Source organism: Notolepis coatsorum, assembly GCF_963971535.1.
Source record: "Notolepis coatsorum genome assembly, chromosome: 14".
In the NCBI taxonomy this organism is placed as follows: Eukaryota; Metazoa; Chordata; class Actinopteri; order Aulopiformes; family Paralepididae; genus Notolepis; species Notolepis coatsorum.
Genome location: NC_140178.1, coordinates 85,300,001 through 85,324,265, shown reverse-complemented (window position 1 = coordinate 85,324,265; position 24,265 = coordinate 85,300,001). Strand labels below are relative to the sequence as shown.

The following is a 24,265-nucleotide window of genomic DNA, read 5'->3' as shown; positions in this document are numbered from 1 at the left end:
AAAGAAAAGAGTAGGGGGAGCACCAACCAGTAGGCTGGTGTGTTAACGTCATTCAGTCCAAGCCAGCTGTTAGCCAGCCTACGTTAAATCTGGTGTGTAAACAAACCCCGACCGTTGTGTAGTTACCTCAGTCATGCCAATGAGCGTTGTAGAATGTCTGAGCAGCTGCGGGAGAGTCAAAGTACAACGTTTGGTCTTCGAAGTCCACGCGGAGGCGAGCTGGGTACAGCATTCCAAAGCGAATGTCTTTCTTGTACAGTCGGGCTTTCACGTCGTTGTAAGCCGCGCGCTTGCGGGACAGTTCGACGCTGAAGTCAGGGTAGAGTGAGATCTTGTGGCCATGGTATCGCAGATCCTCTCTTCTCTTCCCAAAAACACGCTCCTTGTCCTGGTAGTTGTGGAAAAGTACAATGAACGCTCTCGGTCTGGGGTTGTTTCCCCCGGCTTTATTCTCTTTCCCCAGCCTGTGGGCGCGAGACAGTATGAGCGGCGTGGGGAAAAAATTAGCCCCACAAATATCTGAGAACAATTCGGTCATGAATTGGATTGGATCCGAGCCTTCCATTTTTTCAGGGATGCCGATCACTCTCAAGTTGGCTCTGCGCGAGCGGTTTTCAAGATCATCCAACTTGTCGGCCAGCCGAGCGTTCTCCGTTTTGAGTTGAGCATATGCGCCTTCCATCTCGACGACTCTGTCGCTGTAGTCAGACAAGCCCGATTCGACAGAGGTGATCCGTTGTCCGTGTATATCCAGCGTGGATTTTATTGCCTCCAGGGTCCTATTCACCGGTGTGAGAGCTGCGTTTAGCAGCGAGGTGACCACTGCCGTCGTGTGGGTAAGTATGGCAGTACGGAGGTTCTCCAAGTCGTTGGGCAAGGCTGGCGTCGCTTTGGCTGGGGAATCAGGCATGTCTTTAGCTCTACTAGCAAGTTCAATAGCCCCACTAGCAAGTTCAATAGCTTCGAGGCTAGCAGCAGTTGCCTTCGATATTTCTCTTTTATCAATTCTCTTTGCTCTTCCCGTCATGTTGTGAAACGTAGTGCAGTATTCGTCTTTTAGTCTTAAAGTTTAGATGGTGCATTGTAGCATGTCGCTTGTCAAATAAATAGATAGTTTGCAAGTTGTGTGGGAGCCACTCTAAACACGTCTATCCCGTCGCCATGCTAAACCGGAAGTCAACCTTGCACAACTGATTTGACAAAAGAAATCCACCAAGGGGGGGAAACTCACTCCTCGCCTATACCTTGCCTTTTACTGAAACGACGCCACTGGGTGAAACACGTCAGAACTTCACAGGTTTCCTTGCCATTGTAGGACAAACATATCTGTCAAGTTTGGTGCCAATTGGACATTAGTAACACATCACTTCTTGTTTACCAGGCGAAATTCAATCGATCATATGGTTTGACCATCAACGATCTAAATCCACTTTGTGAGAATTGACCATATCTCAAACCCTGCCCTCTTTTCCCGTTCCGCCCATCACAACTGTTGAGCCGCATTCTGGATATAGTTTTGGTGATGCTTCGGCTGATGAATGGCTCAGGAGATATGCTCATTTGTAAATATAATGTTTGGCCTGATGGTGGCGCTAGAGGAAAGGTCATGTGGTGGGTCACAAAAGTCAATAGGGTTTTTCCTCTAGGGGTCACGCATGTGGACATCAAATTTGAGGAATAAATTGGAGGATACAGTGGAGGATAAGGTGGAGGATAAGGTGGATGATAAGGTGGAGGATGAGGTGGAGGATGAGGTGGAGGATAAGGTGGAGGATAAGGTGGAGGATGAGGTGGAGGATGAGGTGGAGGATACAGTGGAGGATAAGGTGGAGGATGAGGTGGAGGATGAGGTGGAGGATAAGGTGGAGGATACAGTGGAGGATAAGGTGGAGGATACAGTGGAGGATAAGGTGGAGGATAAGGTGGAGGATAAGGTGGAGGATAAGGTGGAGGATGAGGTGGAGGATGAGGTGGAGGATAAGGTGGAGGATAAGGTGGAGGATGAGGTGGAGGATGAGGTGGAGGATAAGGTGGAGGATACAGTGGAGGATAAGGTGGAGGATAAGGTGGAGGATAAGGTGGAGGATGAGGTGGAGGATAAGGTGGAGGATAAGGTGGAGGATACAGTGGAGGATAAGGTGGAGGATAAGGTGGAGGATACAGTGGAGGATGAGGTGGAGGATAAGGTGGAGGATAAGGTGGAGGATGAGGTGGAGGATAAGGTGGAGGATGAGGTGGAGGATAAGGTGGAGGATACAGTGGAGGATAAGGTGGAGGATAAGGTGGAGGATAAGGTGGAGGACACAGTGGAGGATACAGTGGAGGATAAGGTGGAGGATAAGGTGGAGGATAAGGTGGAGGATGATGTGGAGGATAAGGTGGAGGATACAGTGGAGGATAAGGTGGAGGATACAGTGGAGGATAAGGTGGAGGATGAGGTGGAGGATGAGGTGGAGGATAAGGTGGAGGATACAGTGGAGGATGAGGTGGATGATAAGGTGGAGGATGAGGTGGAGGATAAGGTGGAGGATGAGGTGGAGGATAAGGTGGAGGATGAGGTGGAGGATCAGGTGGAGGATGAGGTGGAGGATAAGGTGGAGGATACAGTGGAGGATGAGGTGGATGATAAGGTGGAGGATGAGGTGGAGGATAAGGTGGAGGATACAGTGGAGGATGAGGTGGATGATAAGGTGGAGGATGAGGTGGATGATACGGTGGAGGATAAGGTGGAGGATACAGTGGAGGATACAGTGGAGGATAAGGTGGAGGATAAGGTGGAGGATACAGTGGAGGATGAGGTGGATGATAATGTGGAGGATGAGGTGGATGATAAGGTGGAGGATAAGGTGGAGGATACAGTGGATGATAAGGTGGAGGATAAGGTAGAGGATAAGGTGGAGGATACAGTGGAGGAGAAGGTAGAGGATGAGGTGGAGGATAAGGTGGAGGATACAGTGGAGGATAAGGTGGAGGATAAGGTGGAGGATAAGGTGGAGGATACAGTGGAGGATAAGGTGCAGGATACAGTGGAGGATAAGGTGGAGGATGAGGTGGAGGATAAGGTGGAGGATAAGGTGGAGGATACAGTGGAGGATAAGGTGGAGGATAAGGTGGAGGATACAGTGGAGGATACAGTGGAGGATACAGTGGAGGATAAGGTGGAGGATAAGGTGGAGGATACAGTGGAGGATACAGTGGAGGATACAGTGGAGGATAAGGTGGAGGATACAGTGGAGGATAAGGTGGAGGATAAGGTGGAGGATAAGGTGGCGGATACACCGGTTCCCTGCAGGGCTGCGTCCTGTCCCCACTACTGTTCTCCCTTTACACCAACAGCTGTGTTTCTCTCCACCCCTCGGTCAAGCTCCTACAATTTGCAGACAACACCACGCTGGTGGGCCTCATCTCCAGGGGGGACGAGTCGGCCTACAGGAGGGAGATCGAGAGGCTGCAGAGCTGGTGCAGCTGCAACAACCTCGAGCTCAATGCTCTAAAAACAGTGGAGATGGTGGTGGATTTCCGGAGGAAAGCAGCCCCGCCCCCTCCGATCATGCTGGGAGGCACCCAGGTGGCCTCTGTGGAGTCATGCCCCTTTCTGGGCATGTAAAGTTGTGGGGAAAAAGTCAGCACACCGTCTGCAGTGTTCCCAAGTTTAATATACATTAACACAACGTTTCGGCCTGTGGCCTTTTTCAAGTGTCACCAACATGTGAAAAGGGGTGGGTATAAATATATACATACATATTAGGGGTCAAGGTTGAACCAGGTCAAGGTTCAAATCAATTAGCCTATAGGCTACAAATTTACAAAACATACTGCAGCTCAAGTGCCAGAACATACGGTACATAGTTACAATAACAGTAGTACGGTAGTTAGTAGTTAGATGTAACACACCTTCACATGCAAAATAGAGAAAAAAATATATAATAAGAAAACTTAAAAAACAGAAAAATTCAAAAACAGGCAGGACACAATAGCAGCTCATTAAGATACACAGGCATTGAAAAGGTAGAGATACCAGCGAGAGGAGGAGACCATGGCAAACTACTTTTGCAGAGAGAGACCTACCATATACACACCCTTCAGACTATGGCCCCTCTTGGACTGAATGAAGAGTTTGACATTAAACCCTTCCTGTAAATACACACATTCTGTCTGGTTCTGTTTTTTAAGTTTTCTTATTATATATATTTTTCTATATTTTGCATGTGAAGGTGTGTTACATCTAACTACTAACTACCGTAATACTGTTATTGTAACTATGTACCGTATGTTCTGGCACTTGAGCTGCAGTATGTTTTGTAAATTTGTAGCCTATAGGCTAATTGATTTGAACCTTGACCTGGTTCAACCTTGACCCCTAATATGTATGTATATACCCCACCCCTTTTCACATGTTGGTGACACTTGAAAAAGGCCACAGGCCGAAACGTTGTGTAAAAGTATATTAAACTTGGGAACACTGCAGACGGTGTGCTGACTTTTTTTCCACAACTTTACATATCTATTTGAGTCGAGCACCCGTGACTATACTTTGGATGTGCGTGAGTCTTTTCTACTACGCTTTCTGGGCATGACCATCTCCCGGAATCTGAAGTGGGAGCTTAACACCAGCGCTCTGCTGAAAAAGGCCCAGAAGAGGATGTTCTTCCTCCGGCAACTGAAGAAGTTCAAACTGCCGAGGACCATGATGGCCCAATTCTACATGGCCATCATTGAATCCATCCGAACCCACTCCCATCATCTCCTGGTTCCCGCCACAGCGGCAAAGGATCTCGCCAAGCTGCAGCGGGGGATTCGCACTGCGGACAGGATGATCGGCTGTCCCCTGCCCTCCCTCAAGTCCCTGCACGACTCCAGGGCGCTGAAGAGAGCAAAGAAGATCATGGCCGACCCCTCCCACCCCCTGCCATGGCCTCTTCACCCTGCTCCCCTCTGGGAGAAGGTTGTGGATACCAAAGGCTGTGAAAGCCAGACACATACTGAGCTTTTTCCCCTCAGCCGCCAGGCTGATCAATGACTGAGGCCCCCCCCCCCCAAGTGACACTGGCAATATGCTGCACTGGTCTAACTGGAACTCTGCACTTTACAAATTACACTTTATATATATATATTTATTTATATATTTTTATTTAAATGATTACTCCTCCACTGCACTGTTTTTGTCCTGTGTCTGTTGTTATTGTTGTTGTTATTGTGAAGAAAAAAAGGAAATATGCATACACTGTAATGCCGCAACAATTACCTAAATAATGGAATCTGAATCTGAATCTGATACAGTTGCTGCAGCAGCAGCAATAACAACAACTTGTGTATTAAACATTCAAAATTATACTATGCTTTGGTGTAACATTCTTCAGTTTTGTATACAGTACATCCTTTGTATCCATACAGCTTTGTGAGCAGTGAACCACTAATACTGTCGTTTTTGTAACCTTCCTTCTAGTGGTCTGAGAACCATAGCTCTCTACGGCGACGCTGATATCGCGGGCGCAATAGAATGACGTCAATTGTTTGACGTGGTCTGCCTGGGAATTGTAGTCTTTTTCCAGGTTCTTTTGACATAGGAAGCTACTCTAGACAGGAACTTACACTCTACTTTTTATTTGGTGTTGATAAAACAATAAATAACTGAACCAGGATCATTTCAATTCGATGCTAAATAAACTTTTACGCATGCGTAAAATGTGCCAGATTTAATTTTACAGGCGTTGTATTTTTATCAATATCTTGGCCATTTCTTGTGCTAGAATCAAACGGAAAAAAATGGATGGAAGTGCAGAGAGAGGCGGACGTTGACTGCGAGAAAAGAACAGTAGAAGAAGAACGAAAGTGAGAGAGAATCACAAGATAATTTCTGAGGAACACACACGTTTTTCCAGCCAGCAAAACTTTAGACTTATAACAGTAGTAGCAGTAATAGTAGTAGTAGTAGTAGTAGTAGTAGTAGTAGTAGTAGTAGTAGTAGTAGTAGTAGTAGTAGTAGTAGTAGTAGTAGTAGTAGTAGTAGTAGTAGTAGTAGTAGCAGTAGTAGTAGTAGTAGTAATAGTAGTAGTAGTAGTAGTAGTAGTAGTAGTAGTAGTAGTAGTAGTAGTAGTAGTAGTAGTAGTAGTAGTAGTAGTAGTAGTAGTAGTAGTAGTAGTAGTAGTAGTAGTAGTAGTAGTAGTGAATGAATGAATGAATGAATGAAAACTTTATTTAACAGATTGCAGAATGGGTACAATACAGTACGGCTCAATACATACAATTGTTAAGGGGATGCAGACCTGAGAAAGACGTTTGTCTTGTTTCCATCAGGGTCCCCCATTTTCAATTCATATAGACATTTACGACATACACAACATACATGACATTTATGGCATAGGGACATATAGGTATTTAGTACTGATACATTTGTGACATAAACGGTATTCCAATATACAGTACTGTTACCCCTAGATCCTGACAGAGTATATACATATGATGGGGAGGGGACTGTACATTAGGAGGGGGTGGGTGGGTGGGAGAGAAATATACATACGGCGGGGAGGGAATATATACATGCGGTGGCGAGGAGACTGTCTATTAGGAGGTGGTGGGGGTTTTGGGCATTTACGGTGGCCAGTTTCGAATTGCAGCCTCCCGTAGGTGCTCTTTAAGAGCGGTTTTGAATGTGGGCAGGGATTCACATTCCTTTACAGCTTTGGGCAGGGCGTTCCACATTGTTGTGGCATAATTGCGAAACGTGTTTAGTCCCTTGTTTGAGCCGAATCTGGGTTTAACATGATTTGTTGAGCTTCCTCTGGTGTAGTGGTTGTGGTATTCACTGACCTTTGGGAAGTATTTTGACATGTACATGGGCACCCCGGTCGTATAGTGTAGCTTGTAGACCAGGCCCATTGCAAGTTGCTGTACTCTGTTGTCGTCTACTCTAAGCCATCCTAGGTTGTCAAAGTGGGCAGGGGTGAGGTGGGTTCTGGGGTTCAGGTCAAGTAGTAGTCTGACCAGTTTGTTTTGTGATGTTTGTAATTTTGTTTTAAGCGCCTTTGAGGTGCTTTGGTACCATGAGGTACACGCATAGTCATAGTACCCTTGAATGAGTGCTCCTGCCAGAGTCTTCAGGGTATTCTTGTTTACCAGAGAGGAGATCCGGTACAAGAATCTAGTTCGTTGGTTGACTTTTTTTATTACATTGGATGCCATTTTGTCACAGGAAAGATTTGCCTCTAGGATGGAACCCAGGTAGGTAATTTCGTCTTTCCTTGTGACAATATTGTCACCCACTGTAACTGTAACTAGTAGTAGTAGTAGTAGTAGTAGTAGTAGTAGTAGTAGTAGTAGTAGTAGTAGTAGTAGTAGTAGTAGTAGTAGTAGTAGTAGTAGTAGTAGTAGCAGTAGTAGTAGTAGTAGTAGTAGTAGTAGTAGTAGTAGTAGTAGTAGTAGTAGTAGTTTTAGTAGTAGCTATCCGGTGCTAACATGAGGCGAGGTGAGCGTGTCTGCTCTGTGCCAATATTCAGATGATTCAGATGTTGATGATCCATCTTTTGTAGATGACAACAACGAGAGGTAAAGACACTTATTTTGGACATTTATTGCTTTTGTTTAGTCAGTCACACTCTTACTGTACTTGTTGGGTTTGCAAAGAAAGGCTTGCACATGATAAGTGTACATGATAAGTGTACAGGATAAGTGTACATGATAAGTGTACATGATAAGTGTGCATGATAAGTGTACATGATAAATGTACATGATATGTGTACATGATGAATGCAAGCACTTTGAACTGCAACCTCTGTATGAAAAGTGCTATACAAATAAAGTTATTATATATTATTATGATAAATGTACATGATATACACTCTTTGGATTGTAAATATGTGTATATGTGCTGTGCTGTGTGCTGTATAAGATAAGAGATTCCTTGTTGAATGTTGAAAATAATGTGCTTTTTATTGTTTTCTACAGTGAGGAGCAAGGAAGGAGCAGTTCAGTGCAGGCGAAACATGGAAGGAGGGCTAACCAAGACAGGTGAGAGACTTATTATTATTATTATTAGTGCTTTTGTTTAGTTATAACTCTGTTCATAAAAGTTGAAAATAATGTATTTTTACATGTCATTGTCTACAGCAATGATTTGCCTGGGACATCTAGGGGGGCAGGGCGTGCCCAAGTCCGGTCCAGGTCAAGAAATGACCCAGACAGGTGAGAGACTTATTATGGATGTTTATTGCTTTTTTATTATTACTAGGTTTGCAGACTTTGTACGCAATATATACAGAATGGAATATTCCCCATTGCAATGTTTAGTGCAACATGTTTATTCGTGTTGATACACAGGGTCTCCATGGTATCAATGGTGAAATGAGCATGAAGAGCTGCGATGTCGCCCTCTGTCTCATTATAGACAGAAACTGTCTCTCTCACACACACACACACACACACACACACACACACACACACACACACACACACACACACACACACACACACACACACATACACACACACACACACACACACACGCACACACACACACACACACACACACACACACACACACACACACACACACACACACACACACACACACACACGTACATACACACGTACATACACACGTGTGTAGTGTATTTCTTTTTTAGGATCCACCTCAGGCATCCTGCACTATATATGACTGCACTCTAGTCATATGTGTACTGTATATATGTATATTGAATATCCCACTTTACCTATTTTTAAACTTTTTTTACTGTAAAACTTTTTTTACTTTTTTTTGTAAAAAAAACTTACCTTTACTGACTTTTTGTAAAAAAATAAAAAGCATGCTGGTGATAATTTCCAATTGAGAATCAAAATTTCGTTTGTGTTTATTACCTGTGTATGGAGAAAATAATGCTTTGTAAATTGAATTCTGTTCTGTTCTCTTTTGTTTATGTAAATATGCTACCTGAGGGTGCATTTCCACTGTTTTATATGCTTGATTGAATATGTTTGCATTGGTTCATAGTAAAAAGAACCCATTTTCTCAATCCGATTTTGTGTTTTGTGTTGTACATTATGCAGTATACAGTATATACAGTATTATACAGTATGAAAACTAACTGTCAGGTCATATAGTGAGGCTGTGCTGAACATACCATGGTAAAACATTTTAAAATGGGAATTATACAATTTAAATCAAAATTTGCTAAAACATTGAAAATATCCCACAACTCCGAAGAACATAACTCAAGCAGAAATTACAGGCAGACATTGACAGACAAATGCTATTTTCATAGAATTGGTGAGTACTGTTGCCTACTACAATATTTACGTGTGTGCGCTTAGCGGCTAGCAATGTCACACCAGGACTGAAATGAGAAAATGTAAAAATGTATCATATTATGATAAATGGGTTTTGCATCTGTGGATTTGGCAATTTGAAATGTTATTTCCCTTGCCATTTGGCCAGGGTTTGAAATCTTCAGATTAACACGCCTAAACAAGCTGTTCACATTTGCCTTCCCTCGATGATGTCACAATGGGAACAAAATAAACAAATTATTTGATGAATCGGTTGGTTAGCTGTGTTTTTGGAGCCAGGATCACCGCCTAGTATCTAATGTTCTGCCAAGTTTGCAAACGTTTTTTACTCCTGGGTGTGGGGTAGCCAGACAGGGAAGGGGATAATTAATCAAAAACATGTGGTATGTGCTATACCAATAATGTCCTGTTTAAAATAAGGGAAGAAAGGGATTCTCGAAAATAAATTATTAAAGATATTTTCCCACAGTCTATGATCTCACACTATCCTATTCTGCTAGTCCACCTGGCCTTGGTTTGGAACAGAATAGTTTCAACAGCCAGGAGGCGGAGACCAACATGGGGGGTATCTGTAACAGTCTGCTGGAGGTTCATGGTGGGTTCAGCGCACAGGGAATACAGGCTCACATTGTGCACAGCAGTGTGTATTCTTCCAAAGTCCTGTTACATTATAGAATTCCTTGGGTGTGCTGCTGGCAAAAGAACACGCTGTGTGCCGGACCATCTGTTGATTGAAGTGAAACAAAGCAGATCAATCAGTTGCTTATTAATGATTGTTAGTTTTTGATGGGATCAAGTGAGAACTCCCTCTATCTCTGTCTGTGTGATACAGGAATACTGTACAGCTGTGATCTCACACTCTGTGGCAGCGCTTCATACAAGCATATTGTTATCTGCGGCCTTGAAACCTCATTATTCAGACTGGAGAATGCTTCTGGCTGAATTACGGTGCTAATATTCTGCTTTACAGACCTGATAGGTGTAAATAGATTCAGAGACGCTGCATCTTCTGGCCTTCTCAGACCCACTCCTATCCGAGCTCTGGGAGGGTCATCAAGGAGAAGCCGCCTATTCTCAGTCCTTGCCCCACAATGGTGGAACGAACTGCCCACCACAGTTAGGACAGCCGAAACCCGTCCACTCTTTCGCCGTCGAACACGATCTAAAAAAAAATTAAATAAAAATCGAACCCTAACTTACCTTATTGTCATGCACTTATAATATACTGTCCTAATATACTAACCTACACTGTAGCACTCAACACTTTGATGAACATAGTTACTCAGCTGAGAGAATGGTGCCCTTCCTGATGACTTGTCATACCGAACTTGTCAGTCGCTTTGGATAAAAGCGTCAGCTAAATTACTAAATGTAAATGTAAAATGTAATGGACCAGTTGGGATTTAAACCGGAGAAAGCATAAATTAGGGCAGCGGGTAAATAAGTAAGCAGGTGAGCTAGTGATTCATCATAGTCATTCAGCAGCTAGCGATTCAGCAGCTTGCAGCTAGCGATTCAGCAGCTTGCCGCTAGTGATTCAGCAGCTTGCAGCTAGCGATTCAGCAGCTTGCAGCTAGCGATTCAGCAGCTTGCAGCTAGCGATTCAGCAGCTTGCAGTTAGCCATTCAGCAGCTTGCATTTAGCCATTCAGCAGCTTGCAGCTAGCCATTCAGCAGCTTGCAGCTAGGGATTCAGCAGCTTGCAGCTAGCGATTCAGCAGCTTGCAGCTAGCTATTCAGCAGCTAGCAGCTAGTGATTCAGCAACTAGCAGCTAGTGATTCAGCAGCTTGCAGCTAGTGATTCAGCAGCTTGCAGCTAGTGATTCAGCAGCTTGCAGCTAGCTATTCAGCAGCTAGCAGCTAGTGATTCAGCAGCTTGCAGCTAGCCATTCAGCAGCTAGCAGCTAGCTATTCAGCAGCTAGCAGCTAGTGATTCAGCAGCTTGCAGCTAGTGATTCAGCAGCTTGCAGCTAGCCATTCAGCAGCTAGCAGCTAGCCATTCAGCAGCTAGCAGCTAGTGATTCAGCAGCTTGCAGCTAGTGATTCAGCAGCTTGCAGCTAGCCATTCAGCAGCTAGCAGCTAGTGATTCAGCCCCTAAATCCAGTTTTGCTTCCCTGACATGAGATTGAGAAACTAGGGATGTCCGATATTATCGGCCTACCGATATTGGCATTAAAATGTATTGGTATCGGTTTACCCAGGCAAGCAAGTAAGAACAAATTCTTATTTTATGTATTGTCAAAAGTATGCATAATGTTGTGTTAATTCCATGACAAGAGATATGTAATGTTAATTACCTGAAATTATTCCATTTCTTTGGGGGGGAAACCCAGCATAATATCGGTATCGGTTGATATCGGTATCGGAAATTAAGAGTTGGACGGTATATCGGATATCGGTACTTTATAAAAGTACGAGTCATTACATTAAAGTCCAGCAAACACTGTTTTTGTTTTTATTAAAATGGGTATCTTATAGACTTTTTTGTGTTCATCATTTAATATACTTTAATATTTTCTCAGACCCAATAAAACCCTCTGAGGGGCCGTCGACAGAAGCATGTCTCTGAAAGTCCCTTAACATTATTAACCCAGACATCAGATAAGACAGTAAACACTAAACAACAGTAAACAAGCGACGAATGGCGGCACATTTCCATTGTAAATTCATTAACAATGCAAGGCAGTGCTAAAAGTGCACCCAGACAGTCATCTTCACATACTATCACAGTCTCCATAAAGTGTCTTCCACAGAAGACGGATAGGAGGTGCCTTTTTCTTGTGAATACAATCAGACTAAATACAGCAGGAGGGGCTAAGCGGGTAATGACACACACACACCCGCACACACACGCGCGCACGCACACACAGGCTTTTATATCAGCATGTGTCAGTGTGTCTTTTTATGGTTGTGCTTGTTTAATTATTTACTCTGGGCTTGGTGTGAATTTCACTACATGCTCTGTTCCCTCCTGTCCTTGTCCAGAGTCACGGTGATAAACCACTCTCACTCCTCACCAGGGGACCTTTCTTGTTTCTTATTTATTTTATTTTATCGACTTTTTGTGGATGATCCAAGGCCTTGAAACACTTTCACCATTTCACCAGTATTTGGAACATACTAGAAACAAAAATGTCGGGAATGAACAGCGATCAGCTGCATCGAGCTACATTGGGCATATACTCGGTAAGACTGCTAGAAACGTTGTGTGTGGATTTATGTTTGAAAGTAGAATATACTGTAACAGTAGTAGAATATATTGTAACAGCAGTAGTATACTGTAACAGTAGTAGAATATACTGTAACAGCAGTAGAATATAAGCGACTGAAACAGCAGTTGAATATACTGAAACAGGACTATACTGTAACAGTAGTAGAATATACTGTAACAGCATTAGTATATACTGTAACAGTAGTAGAATATATTGTAACAGCAGTAGTATACTGTAACAGTAGTAGAACATACTGTAACAGCAGTAGAACATACGTTAACAGTAGTAGAATATACTGTAACAATAGTAGAATATAATGTACTGTAACAGTAGTAGAATATAGTTTAACAGCAGTAATAACTGCCCCTTGGTTCACCACTGAACTTCGCACCTTGAAAGTTGTTGGCCGCCAGCTGGAGAGGCGCCGCAATAAATCCGGCCTCACTGTCCACCGCGAGGCCTACAAAGACCATTTGGGACGGTATAAGGATGCCTTGGCCAAGGCCACGTCTTTATACTACTCCATCCTCATCACCAACCAGAAAAACCACCCAGACAACTTTTTACGACCATCAACCGCCTGCTCTCCCCCATTGTCACCCCTCACCCTTCAGATGCCACCGACCTTCCCTCAAAATTCCAGTACTTCTTTCAGGGTAAAGTGGATTCCATCTACCACCATCTCTCAATCCCTGCCCCCCCCCCCCCCCCCCCCATTCCACTCACAATCCAATGTGTGATGGGGTGGGGGTGCTGGACACTACACCCCCCTCCTGCTCTTAATCAGCCTCAGTGCTTCCTCTCCTCCTTTCCTTTGCACCTGTCGACACTCTCCAGGTGGCTAAGCTGGTCACCAAGGCCAAGGCCTCCACCTGCTCCCTTGACCCCTTACCCACAGTCCTGGTCAAAGCCAGACTACCTGCCGTGTGCCCTACCATCGTGGGAATAATTAATTCCTCCCTGGAATCAGGCAGGGTACCCACTGGCTTCAAGACAGCATCAGTCACGCCCATCCTGAAGAAGCCTGGTCTGGACCCAGATGACCTTGGGAATTACCGGCTGATTTCCAACCTTCCTTTCCTAAGCAAGATCCTGGAAAAAGCAGTGGCTGCTGTACTGCACCAACTTCTGTCCAACCATGAGCTCTATGAACCCTTTCAATCTGGCTTCAGGAAACACCACAGCACCGAGTCCGCCCTCACCAAGGTTACCAACGACCTCCTCATTGCCACCGATTCCGGTCACATCAGCCTCCTCATCCTCCTGGATCTATCTGCGGCCTTTGACGCTGTCTCCCATTCCATTCTCCTCAACCGCCTCTCTGACCATCTGGGTGTTACTGGGACTGCTCTCACTTGTTAGAGTCCTACCTCATTGACCAAAAACAGTCAATCTCCATCTGCAACTCCACCTCCACCCATGCCCCACTCAAACAAGGTGTGCCACATGGCTTCGTTATTGGTCCACTCCTCTTCACAATTTACATGCTCCCCCTTGGTCACATCATCCGGAAACATGGTCACAATTTCCTGATGACACTCTACATCAGCACCTCACCCTCCACTCCTCTCCCCCCACAGCACCTCGTCAACTTCCTCCTTGACATCAAGGCCTGGATGTCATCCAATTTCCTGAAGCTAAATAGCAAGAAGACTGAGCTCATGGTTGTGGCCAAGCAGTCACTGCTCCGGAAGGTTGGAGATCTCCTCCTTGAAGTGGATGGCTGGACTTCCCCAGAAGTCCGCAACCTGGGTGTCATACTGGACTCCACCCTCTCCTTTCATTCCCACATGAAAACAATAACTAAATCAGCCTTTACCATCTCAGGAACATTTCCAGACCATCTCTCTCCCCGACTCTGTAGCAGAGACTCTCATTCACGCTTTCGTCACCTCCCGTCTCGACTATGCAAACTCTGTCCTCGTAGGGCTACCCAGCAATGCCCTAAACAGGTTACAATACGTACAAAATTCTGCTGCTAGGATTCTCACCCGCACCAAGTCCTGGCACCACATCTACCCCACCCTCATCCACCTCCACTGGCTTCCAGTCAAGTCCTGCATCAATTTCAAGATCCTCCTCATCACCTACAAAGCCCTTCACTCCCTTGCCCCCAGGTACCTAGCTGACCTCCTCCATCCCTACATCCCGCCCCGGAGGCTGTGGTCCTCTGACTCCGGTCTCCTCTCCATCCCCACCACCAACATGCGGACTGTTGGTCCCAGAGCCTTCTCTGTGGCCGCACCCACCCTCTGCAACTCACTCCCTCCAAACATCCGTAGTGCTACATCCCTGCACCCCAACTCAAAACCCACCTCTTCACCAAATTAGTAAATGACTGCCTGATTTCCCTTTTTTCTTTTTCTTTCTTTCCTTTTGATTATTATTTTATTGTTACATTGTTCCCTGTTCCCCTCCCTTAGCTGCCTCCTCCTGTTAAGACAAAATGGCATCCAATGTAATAAAAAAAAGTCAACCAACGAACGCGATTCTTGTACAGGATCTCCTCTCTGGTAAACAAGAATACCCTGAAGACTCTAGCAGGAGCACTCATTCAAGGGTACTACGACTATGCTTGCACCTCATGGTACCAAAGCACCTCAAAGGCACTAAAAAACAAATTACAAACATCTCAAAACAAGCTAGTCAGACTACTACTTGACCTGACTCCTAGAACCCACCTCACCCCTGCCCACTTTGACAACCTAGGATGGCTTAGAGTAGACGACAGAGTACAGCAACTTGCAATGGGCCTGGTCTACAAGATACACTACGCGACCAAGGTACCCATGTACATGTCAAAATACTTCCCAAAGGTCAGTGAATACCACGATCACAACACCAGAGGGAGCTCCACAAATCATGTAAAACCCAGATTCGGCTCAAACAAGGGACTAAACACGTTTCGCAATTATGCCACATCAATGTGGAACGCCCTGCCTAAAGCTGTAAAGGAATGTGAATCACTACCCACCTTCAAAAACACTCTCAAAAACACCTACGTGAGACTGCAATTCGAAACTGGCCCCTACAAATGTCCTAACCTAGTTGTACAGTAAATGACCAAGTAAGGCTTTGTCAATATTCCAATGTACAGTGTAAAATGTGTGTGTGTCCCCTTCCCAACCCCCCCCCCCCCCCCCCCCCCCACCTCCAATGTACAGCCCTCAAACCCAACCCAACCAACCTCCTCCAATGTACAGTTTCTATGCCAAATGTATATACACTCCTTTTCTGGACACTTTTGTATCACAAACAGTACTGTATTTGCAAATCTGATATGTCATAAATGTATAGATGTAGCAGTACTGTCTATCTGTATGTCATGTATGTCATATATGTTATGATGAATTGAAAATGGGGGACCCTGATGTAAACAAGACGGAAGTCTTTCTCTGGTCTGCATCCCCTTAACAATTGTATGTATTGAGCTGTACTGTACTGTACCCATTCTGCAATCTGTTAATAAACTTTTCAATCAATCAATCAATCAAGTGTCTTGGGTATATTGAAAGGCGCTATATACATTTAAGATATTATTATTATTATTATTATTATTAATATACTTTAACAGTAGTAGAATATACTGAAAAAGCAGTAGAATATACTGAGACAGCAGTAGAATATACTGAGACAGCAGTAGAATATACTGATACAGCAGTAGAATATACTGATACAGCACTAGACTATACTGTAACAGTAGTAGAATATTATGTAACAGCAGTATAATATACTGTAACAGCAGTATACTATACTGTACTGTAACAGTAATATAATATACTTCAACAGCAGTAGAATATACTGTAACAGTAGTAGAATATACCTTAACAGCAGTATAATATACTGTAACAGCAGTAGAATATACTGTAACAGTAGTAGAATATACTTTAACAGTAGTCGAATATACTGTAACAGCAGTAGAATATACTTTAACAGCAGTAGAATATACTGAAACAGCAGTAGAATATACTGTAACAACAGTAGAATATACTGTAACAGTAGTGGGATATATGTTAACAGCAGTATAATATACTGTAATAGTAGTAGAATATACTTTAACACCAGTAGTATACTTTAACATCAGTATAATATACTGTAACACCAGTAGTATATACTTTAACAGCAGTATAATATACTGTAACAGTAGTAGAATACAGTATACTGTAACAGCAGTAGAATATACTGTAACAACACTAGTATATACTTTAACAGTAGTAGAATATACTGTAACAGTAGTAGAATATACTGTAACAGTAGTAGAATATACTGTGTAACAGTAGTAGAATATACTGTAACAGTAGTAGAATATACTGTAACAGTAGTGGGATATATGTTAACAGCAGTATAATATACTGTAACAGTAGTAGAATATACTGTAACACTAGTAGTATATACTTTAACAGCAGTATAATATACTGTAACAGTATAATATACTGTAACACCAGTAGTATATACTTTAACAGCAGTAGAATATACTGAAACAGCAGTACAATATACTGAGAGAGCAGTATAATATACTGAGACAGCAGTATAATATACTGTAACAGTAGTATAATACTGTAACAGCAGTAGAATTTACTGTAAAATAAGTATAATATACTGTAACAGTAGGCCTCTCTGTGAGATGGATGGGGTCAAAGGCTGGTCCTGTGCGTTTACCTTGTGCTGCAGACAGTTACCATTATGTCAAAGTCAAAAGTAAAGATACAATATTTATTTTTATGAGATACTGTAAATGTGTGTACAGAAGTCTCTCTAAACAAGAAATAGGAGTCAATGTTCTAATCTAAAATGCCACTTTGAAAGACTTTCTGGTGCTGGTTCATTGATAATAAATGGGATACTCCATAGAAGGTAAATACATAGAAAGGCCATTAAAGGTACACCATAAAATGTCTGCCAAAGAATTATTACTGTAATATAGTTGTTTTAGAAACCAGCGTTGGTTTAGTGCATTCAGATAATAGAGGCCTTTGGAATGCCCATATTCCTCCACGTTGAAAGAGATAACAGTTGCTAAGTGCAAAAACAATGGTTGCTATGTGTTGATATATGAGAATCAACAAATCATAAACAAACTGTAAATTCACTGAAAATTCAGTTTTAGGGGAGAATAACCTTTGCAGTTTCAAGAAGTTCACCTCTTGTGTGTGTGTGTGTGTGTGTGTGTGTGTGTGTGTGTGTGTGTGTGTGTGTGTGTGTGTGTGTGTGTGTGTGTGTGTGTGTGTGTGTGTGTGTGTGTGCATGTGTGTGTGTGTGTGTCTGTGTGTGTGTGTGTATGTTTGTATGCATGTGTGTGTGTGTCTGTGTGTGTGTATGTACTGTATGTGTGCGTGTGTGTGTGTGTGTCTGTGTGTGTGTGTGTGTGTGTGTGTGTGTATGTATGTGTGCGTGTGTGTGTGTCTGTGCATGTGTGTGTGTGTGTGGGTTTGTATGTATGTTTGTATGTATGCATGCATGCATGCATGTATGTGTGTGTGTGTGTGTGTGTGTGTGTGTGTGTGTGTGTGTGTGTGTGTGTGTGTGTGTGTGTGTGTGTGTGTGTGTGAGTGTGTGTATGTGTGTGTGTGTGTGTGTGTGTGTGTGTGTGTGTGTGTGTGTGTGTGTGTGTGTGTGTGTGTGTGTGTGTGTGTGTGTGTGTGTGTGTGTGTGTGTGTGTGTGTGTGTGTGTGTGTGTGTGTGTGTGTGTGTTTCCCAATCAGAGCCTGATGGATCAGTTCAACCCAAGTCTGCAGAAGCTCGTCTCCCTGGGCACCAGCTACATCCAGGCCTTCCAGGGTAAGAGAAAGACACAGAAAGATCAAAGAGAAAGGAAGTGAAGAGAGAAAAGCGCTACGGGGAGCTTCTATATTAGGTCTGAAAGTTGACTTGAGTTGCAATGTTGAATTTTACATTGCAGTAACATTTCCTTGTGTGAAATTCTTCTCTTATAAGTGCAATACACTAAAATAACGGTGATGCAACAGATAAAAGATATGGACATTCTCAGGAATCTAGTTTACTATTGCTAATGACCCTATTCCTACCATAAGTAAATGTATCTTTAGGAATATCCCAGCCATGTTATGGCCTGGGTTATGAGCTTGTAATCTGGGCTGGTGGAGATTGTTACCAATGAAACAGGTTGATATAAATCTATAGAGGCAGAGAACATAGTATTCAGGCAGACATGTAAACATTAGTCTTGTGTATACATGTGTTCTAGACCTACTGGTTACGCAAAGTAACCTTTTCTGCACACACACAAAAAAAGCTTTACAAGTGTCTTAACAAATGCCATTTAGTCATTTTGTGGACACTTTCTTCCAACCCCCAACCCTGTGTTAGTCCCATGCTCTATCCATCGAGCTACACATGGAATCAAACCCCTGACCCTGGCAGTGTTAGTGCCATGCTCCATCGAGCTACACATGGAATCAAACCCCTAACCCTGGCAGTGTTAATGCTCCACTGAGCTAGAGAACTGTCTTCCACTTATTTTCTTATTGTAACCTTCTAGAGTATCTTGCCCTTTTCACCCACCATCCCGTCTAGTACCAAAAGTTATCTCTTTGATATATCTTTACAATGCATATTTACATGCAACTATAAAATGCAAATATCATTGTAAATCTAAGGTCATGTAGCAAACTACTCCTGCAGCACCTAGAGGAAACATCTGCACACCACCACTCCCTGTACATAGGACACAAACAGAGATAATCTGTTCTCACTTTCCGACAGCCCGGAGCCCATAATACCCCTCCCTGTGTACAGAGTACAGCCATAACTTTCACACAAGTTAATGAGGTTCAGCCAAGGCCGGGCCAAATAGTACACAGTACACGTTTAGATTGCACTGGCTCAGCTGTCCAAAGTAAATAAATAAATATATTAAAATGTGTGTGTGTGTGTGTGTGCGCGCACACATGTGTCTGTGTTAACCAAATATTTAGTATCTATGTGTAGAAGGGTGGATTATCCCTACTTTATGAGAGTAGATGTACACTGTCACCAGGTAGTGGGAACGCAGCAGATCTGGGTCCGGCTGAGTCCCCGACTGTAGTGCAGGAGTATTAGAGTTGAGATTTAGCCGAGGGAGTGGATGGGGCCTAGGATTTACTAACCTAGGGGTGGTGCGCTGGTCCTTCTTGCCCTCCAGGGCGACTCGGAGTAATTCCCCACACACCCTACACTTCCCCTAATACTTCCCGCACCCTCCCACACCCGGGGGCAGTAGTGATAGATGATATTCTTTCTCCCCAAAGCAGTACCTTTCCTTGTTGACGAGCAGAGACCTGTCCCAATGATGCATAGGCCGTGGGTAAGAAGGGGTTAACCAATAATATACCTTACCCGAAAGGAAGGGGTTAAACAAGACAACACATTAATGGACACGCACACAGTGATCCCATTTATACGCCTCTCTTTTATATCTCTTAGGCATATATTTACACAAGGCACAATGAATAAAGCTCTTCCCACTTACACGAGGCACAATGAATAAAGCTCTTCCCACTTACACGAGGCACAATGAATAAAGCTCTTCCCACTTACACAAGGCACAATGAATAAAGCTCTTCCCACTTACCCAAGGCACCATGAATAAAGCTCTTCCCACTTACACACATGTGCAGTCTACACACCTTTACCGCACAACACATTTAACAAAAAATACAGTGAGCCCACAATCAAAACAAAAGTCCTATCTAAGCCGGCTTTCCCCAAAATAACAAACTTCGGGGTGCCCCTAGTCTCTGGTACCAGTGGCTCAAAGTATCTATTCTCTTTGCCCTTAAAGGGCACGCTCTTGAAAATAAGAATGTTCATCGATAAAGTTCCAGTGCTCTGAGCGCTAACTGTACCTGGCTTGAGTGTACCAACCAAGTGCCGGCCTGCTCTCGCACCAAACGTACGTGTGGTGAGATGGCCGTCGAACTGTCCCGTGCTTGTCACCTGTGATAGCAAGAGGCGGGCTGAGTTGACGTTAGGCAGGTGACGGCTGGAGGTGGGTGTAGTCCGGCAATGTCTGTTGCGGCATCCGCTGCGTGGATGGGGAGGTGGGGCGACACGCGGGCTAAACTGTGGTGCTAGGCCTAACTGAAGCTAAGCTGTGGGTCGGGACGACCCCCTGTCCTGTCGCTTATACTTTAACTAGAACGCAACGTGTGCAATATCTACAGCACTCTTTGGCAGTAGCACGTCTGCTTCTTTGTTCACAATGTCTCTTTAGCATTCATTGGAAGCTAAGCTATCGCATACTACATTACTAACCCGCCTCGTGACTGGGTTTATATTCCGCGTGCTTAATGTCTAGAGCTCCGGCTCTACGCGACCACTTGCTTCTGTGGAAAAACGATGAAGAGGAAGTCCCGCTGTAAGAGTTCCACCTTCACCCAGCCACTTCTTCACCTGTTGTCTCCCCTACCCAACGTCGCACCAGCTCCTCCTGGCGGCAGTCCAGTATCATGTCCCACTATTAAATGTCAATGTTAGGAGGTGGAGAATCAGACGGGTCAGTGAGTTTACACAACGTTATCCTGAACACAGCAGTGAGCACAGTAGAGTACAAGGAATTAGGTTAGACACATTGAATTATTGTTATTCAGGTGTCTACATATGGATTCTGTTTACATTCCCTCTCCAATATATGCACCTCAGAGGTTAGCATGGCATGTTGTTTATTTTCATTAGTTTAGGTAATTTTCAGATACTGTAATGGTATGATTTTGAAAAATAATAAACTTTGTTTTCGAGGCAAGAATGACTTGGGACTAGGGATGCTCGATATTGGCTTTTTTACCGATACCGATATTCCGATATTGTCCAACTCCAATTTCCGATACCGATACCGATACCGATATCAACCGATACCGATATATGCAGGGTTTCCCCCCCAAAAAACGGAATAATTTCAGGTAACTAATAATTTCACTGGATGCATTCAAAAGGCTTTCTAAATGTAAGCATTATCTGTGCAAAATATGATCATTAAAAAAGTAAAAATGAACATTTTAAACCAACATGCATACTTTTGACAATAAATAAAATAAGAATTGGTTCATACTTGCTTGCCTGGGTAAATAAAGGTTAAATAAATGTTAAAAAAAAAAAAAAAAAAAAAAATTGTTATTGTTTTTTTTTTTTTTTTTTACCGATACCGATATTTTCCGATATCACATTTTACTGCCGATATCGGCCGATAATATCGGTCGGCCGATAATATCGGACATCCCTACTTGGGACCCATGGGTCGAAAAGGCGCTGGTATTTCCCATTTCAGACGTACGATCTTATGTGAAATTGAATTTTGAGGACATATTTTATTAAGGGTCCGGTACCGGACCCAAAAATTACATCACGTCATAAATCCATGTCTACAGACTGTATGGAATAATGTTGCGTTTTTTCTCTCTCAAATGTAGCCAAGAGTAAAGACCCTAACCATGTCACAACAGCAGTCATAGTGTATATGATCAGCAATACGTTTGTTTACCAATAGTCTAAAGTGTTATTAGTGAACTATTCGTTTTTGAAAGGCATTCATTTACAAGCGATTATCCACAATTTTTTATTCGTGTCGCAATTTGGTTTGTAGTCATATGAGGAGAAGAGACCTTGAGGTTAGAATGAAAAAACTACCCTACTCAGCCCAAGCCAGCTACTACAGCAAATTACTTGTGGGTGATTTATTTCTCTGGATTATCTACCACCAAACTGAACGTAATTGGCATAGATTGGGGCGCAGTTAGTGTGTCTACCTTATGTGAACGTTTAGTAAGAATCCACGTTGCAAACCGATTAAAAATGGTGGAGCCATATCCATTATAAAAATGGAACTGTACTTACAGTAGATTTCATTCACGGTTCTTACTGCAAGCCTGGTGATACTAAATCCAAATTGAACTCTGCCATTGGAATGAGTAGATTTGGCCCGATCCATAGATGTGCAACTTGGCTACTATAATAAGGTAATTTATAGGCCTGATATTCTATATTCTATAATAATATTTCAAATTGCATGTGTCCGGATGGCAGAATTCAGTACTGTATCTACAAACCCTTCTGTTTAATCATCTTCCCTTTATTCATTTGCTTAGATTTCTCAAGAAGGTGCTGAACAAGCTCAGTGGCGGTTTTTCATGTCTGGTCATTTTTAGCATGGTGTTATTCACCGTCAAAGATGCAAAGAAAAATCATAATTTATATTCTCCTTTGTTTCATCACAATTTACTCAAGCCTAGTAACAGACACAATGTTTCTGACACTGTGAATACATTCCCTGAGATACATAGATGTCCCTAGATACCAAGAACATGCAAATGGACCTTGTAGAAGTGGAGCAATCTTCCATTTACTTAGGTATGTATTTTTAGGTGGATTTTCTGAAAATAGGGCTACGGCTTAAGAGGTTAAACAATTTCCTGATAGACTACCTGACTTCCTCAAAACCCTAAACAAAAATCTCAAAACTCACACATAAAATGCTAAATCCTACACTTCTCTTGCAAAAGCCCATGCCATCAAACAGTGTTAACTCTTCACTAAATGGTATTTTCTTTTCAAATGACAAACACATACATCATATGAGTAGACATTCTAAGCACTCATTGAACACTGGTGTGCAAAATGGAAAACCCTATAGTATGAATGGAAAACACTATATGAACGCTTTATCAGTAGAATTATGCCTTTGCATGTTCAGTGTTACATTATCACCTGTTGGATGTTTCAAGTTTTGTTTTTCTGTATTTGTGACTGTAAGATCCTGATCAAACTGGCCAGTATCACGTCTTCGTCTGTTTGGCCCTCCATCCAATTCCTCTGCGTTGTGTACTTTTAATGGTCCTGACGTCTCCGATACTGGTAGATAAGATCCTTATCTCCCCCGTTAGTGCAATCCATAAACCATACTAATTCTCCACCTCCGTAAGAATTCGACACTTCGACACCGTGAAATACCTTATGAGGAGAAGCGTTGTTTTATTGCTATAAACAGAACCTCATAATCAGATGTTATCAGATGTTATCAAATTGTATCGTCCTTGAAGATTCTAATGATCTTTCGGTGTGTTCGTCTATCGTCCTTTTGTGATTCAGTCCAATAGTGTTCAGGCCTGTTCGCTAGCCTAACCCTCCTCGCGTTAGCCGGAGCTAAATGATGATGTGGCCTTCTTCCTCCCCCCCCCCCACCCCCCCCACCCCCCCCTCTCAATGAGAGGAGAGAGTGTCCTCTGTGTGATCTCAGTCCTACTCGCTCTTGGTCAGATTCTAGTCTGCCTTCCACCCGGAAACACCGTTCGACTCATAGATGTTCGTCGTCGCAACGACGGCCCCGCCTTCTGGTTGTCATGTGACGTGTTGTCATGACAACTGCGTTAATAACCTTTACACACCATTAAACGTTTCATTCACTGTTGCATTAAAAAGGTCACCCCTCTCCCTCGCTCTGGGCCTACAGTACACTCGCTCTTATCTGTGTTCTTCCAAGGAATGCAAAACAAAACACCCTCGCTGGCAGTGTATTCAATCCACTGGTCACCGTTCTATCACCGTCTTCCATGCACATTTCGATCTACCATTTTAGCTGTGGTCCCCCCAATCTATACATCACATACATTGAAAAAGCACCCCAAATCCTTCATGTGACGTATAAAGTACATAAAATATTACCATATAATGTTTTAAAAATTAAAGAGATAACAGGAAATAAACAAAACAAAACAACTAGTCTGCTCCCTGTCCTCTTCCTCCTCCACCTCCTTGTCCTGCTCCTCCTTGTCATCTTCCTC

General features: G+C 43.1%; 1 protein-coding gene across 1 annotated transcript in view; it reads left to right on the top strand.

Annotated features, from left to right (window-relative positions):
* Positions 1 to 12,414: 12,414 nt before the first annotated feature.
* baiap2l2a (BAR/IMD domain containing adaptor protein 2 like 2a) overlaps positions 12,415 to 24,265 on the top strand; it is a gene marked incomplete at both ends in the record, with an annotated part of 58,205 nt that continues 46,354 nt past the window's right edge. Inside the window, 2 exons of the mRNA XM_084329162.1 lie at positions 12,415 to 12,468; positions 18,197 to 18,272. Of these exons, the coding sequence (XP_084185288.1) occupies positions 12,415 to 12,468; positions 18,197 to 18,272 (130 nt within the window). The remainder of the gene's footprint in view (positions 12,469 to 18,196; positions 18,273 to 24,265) is intronic.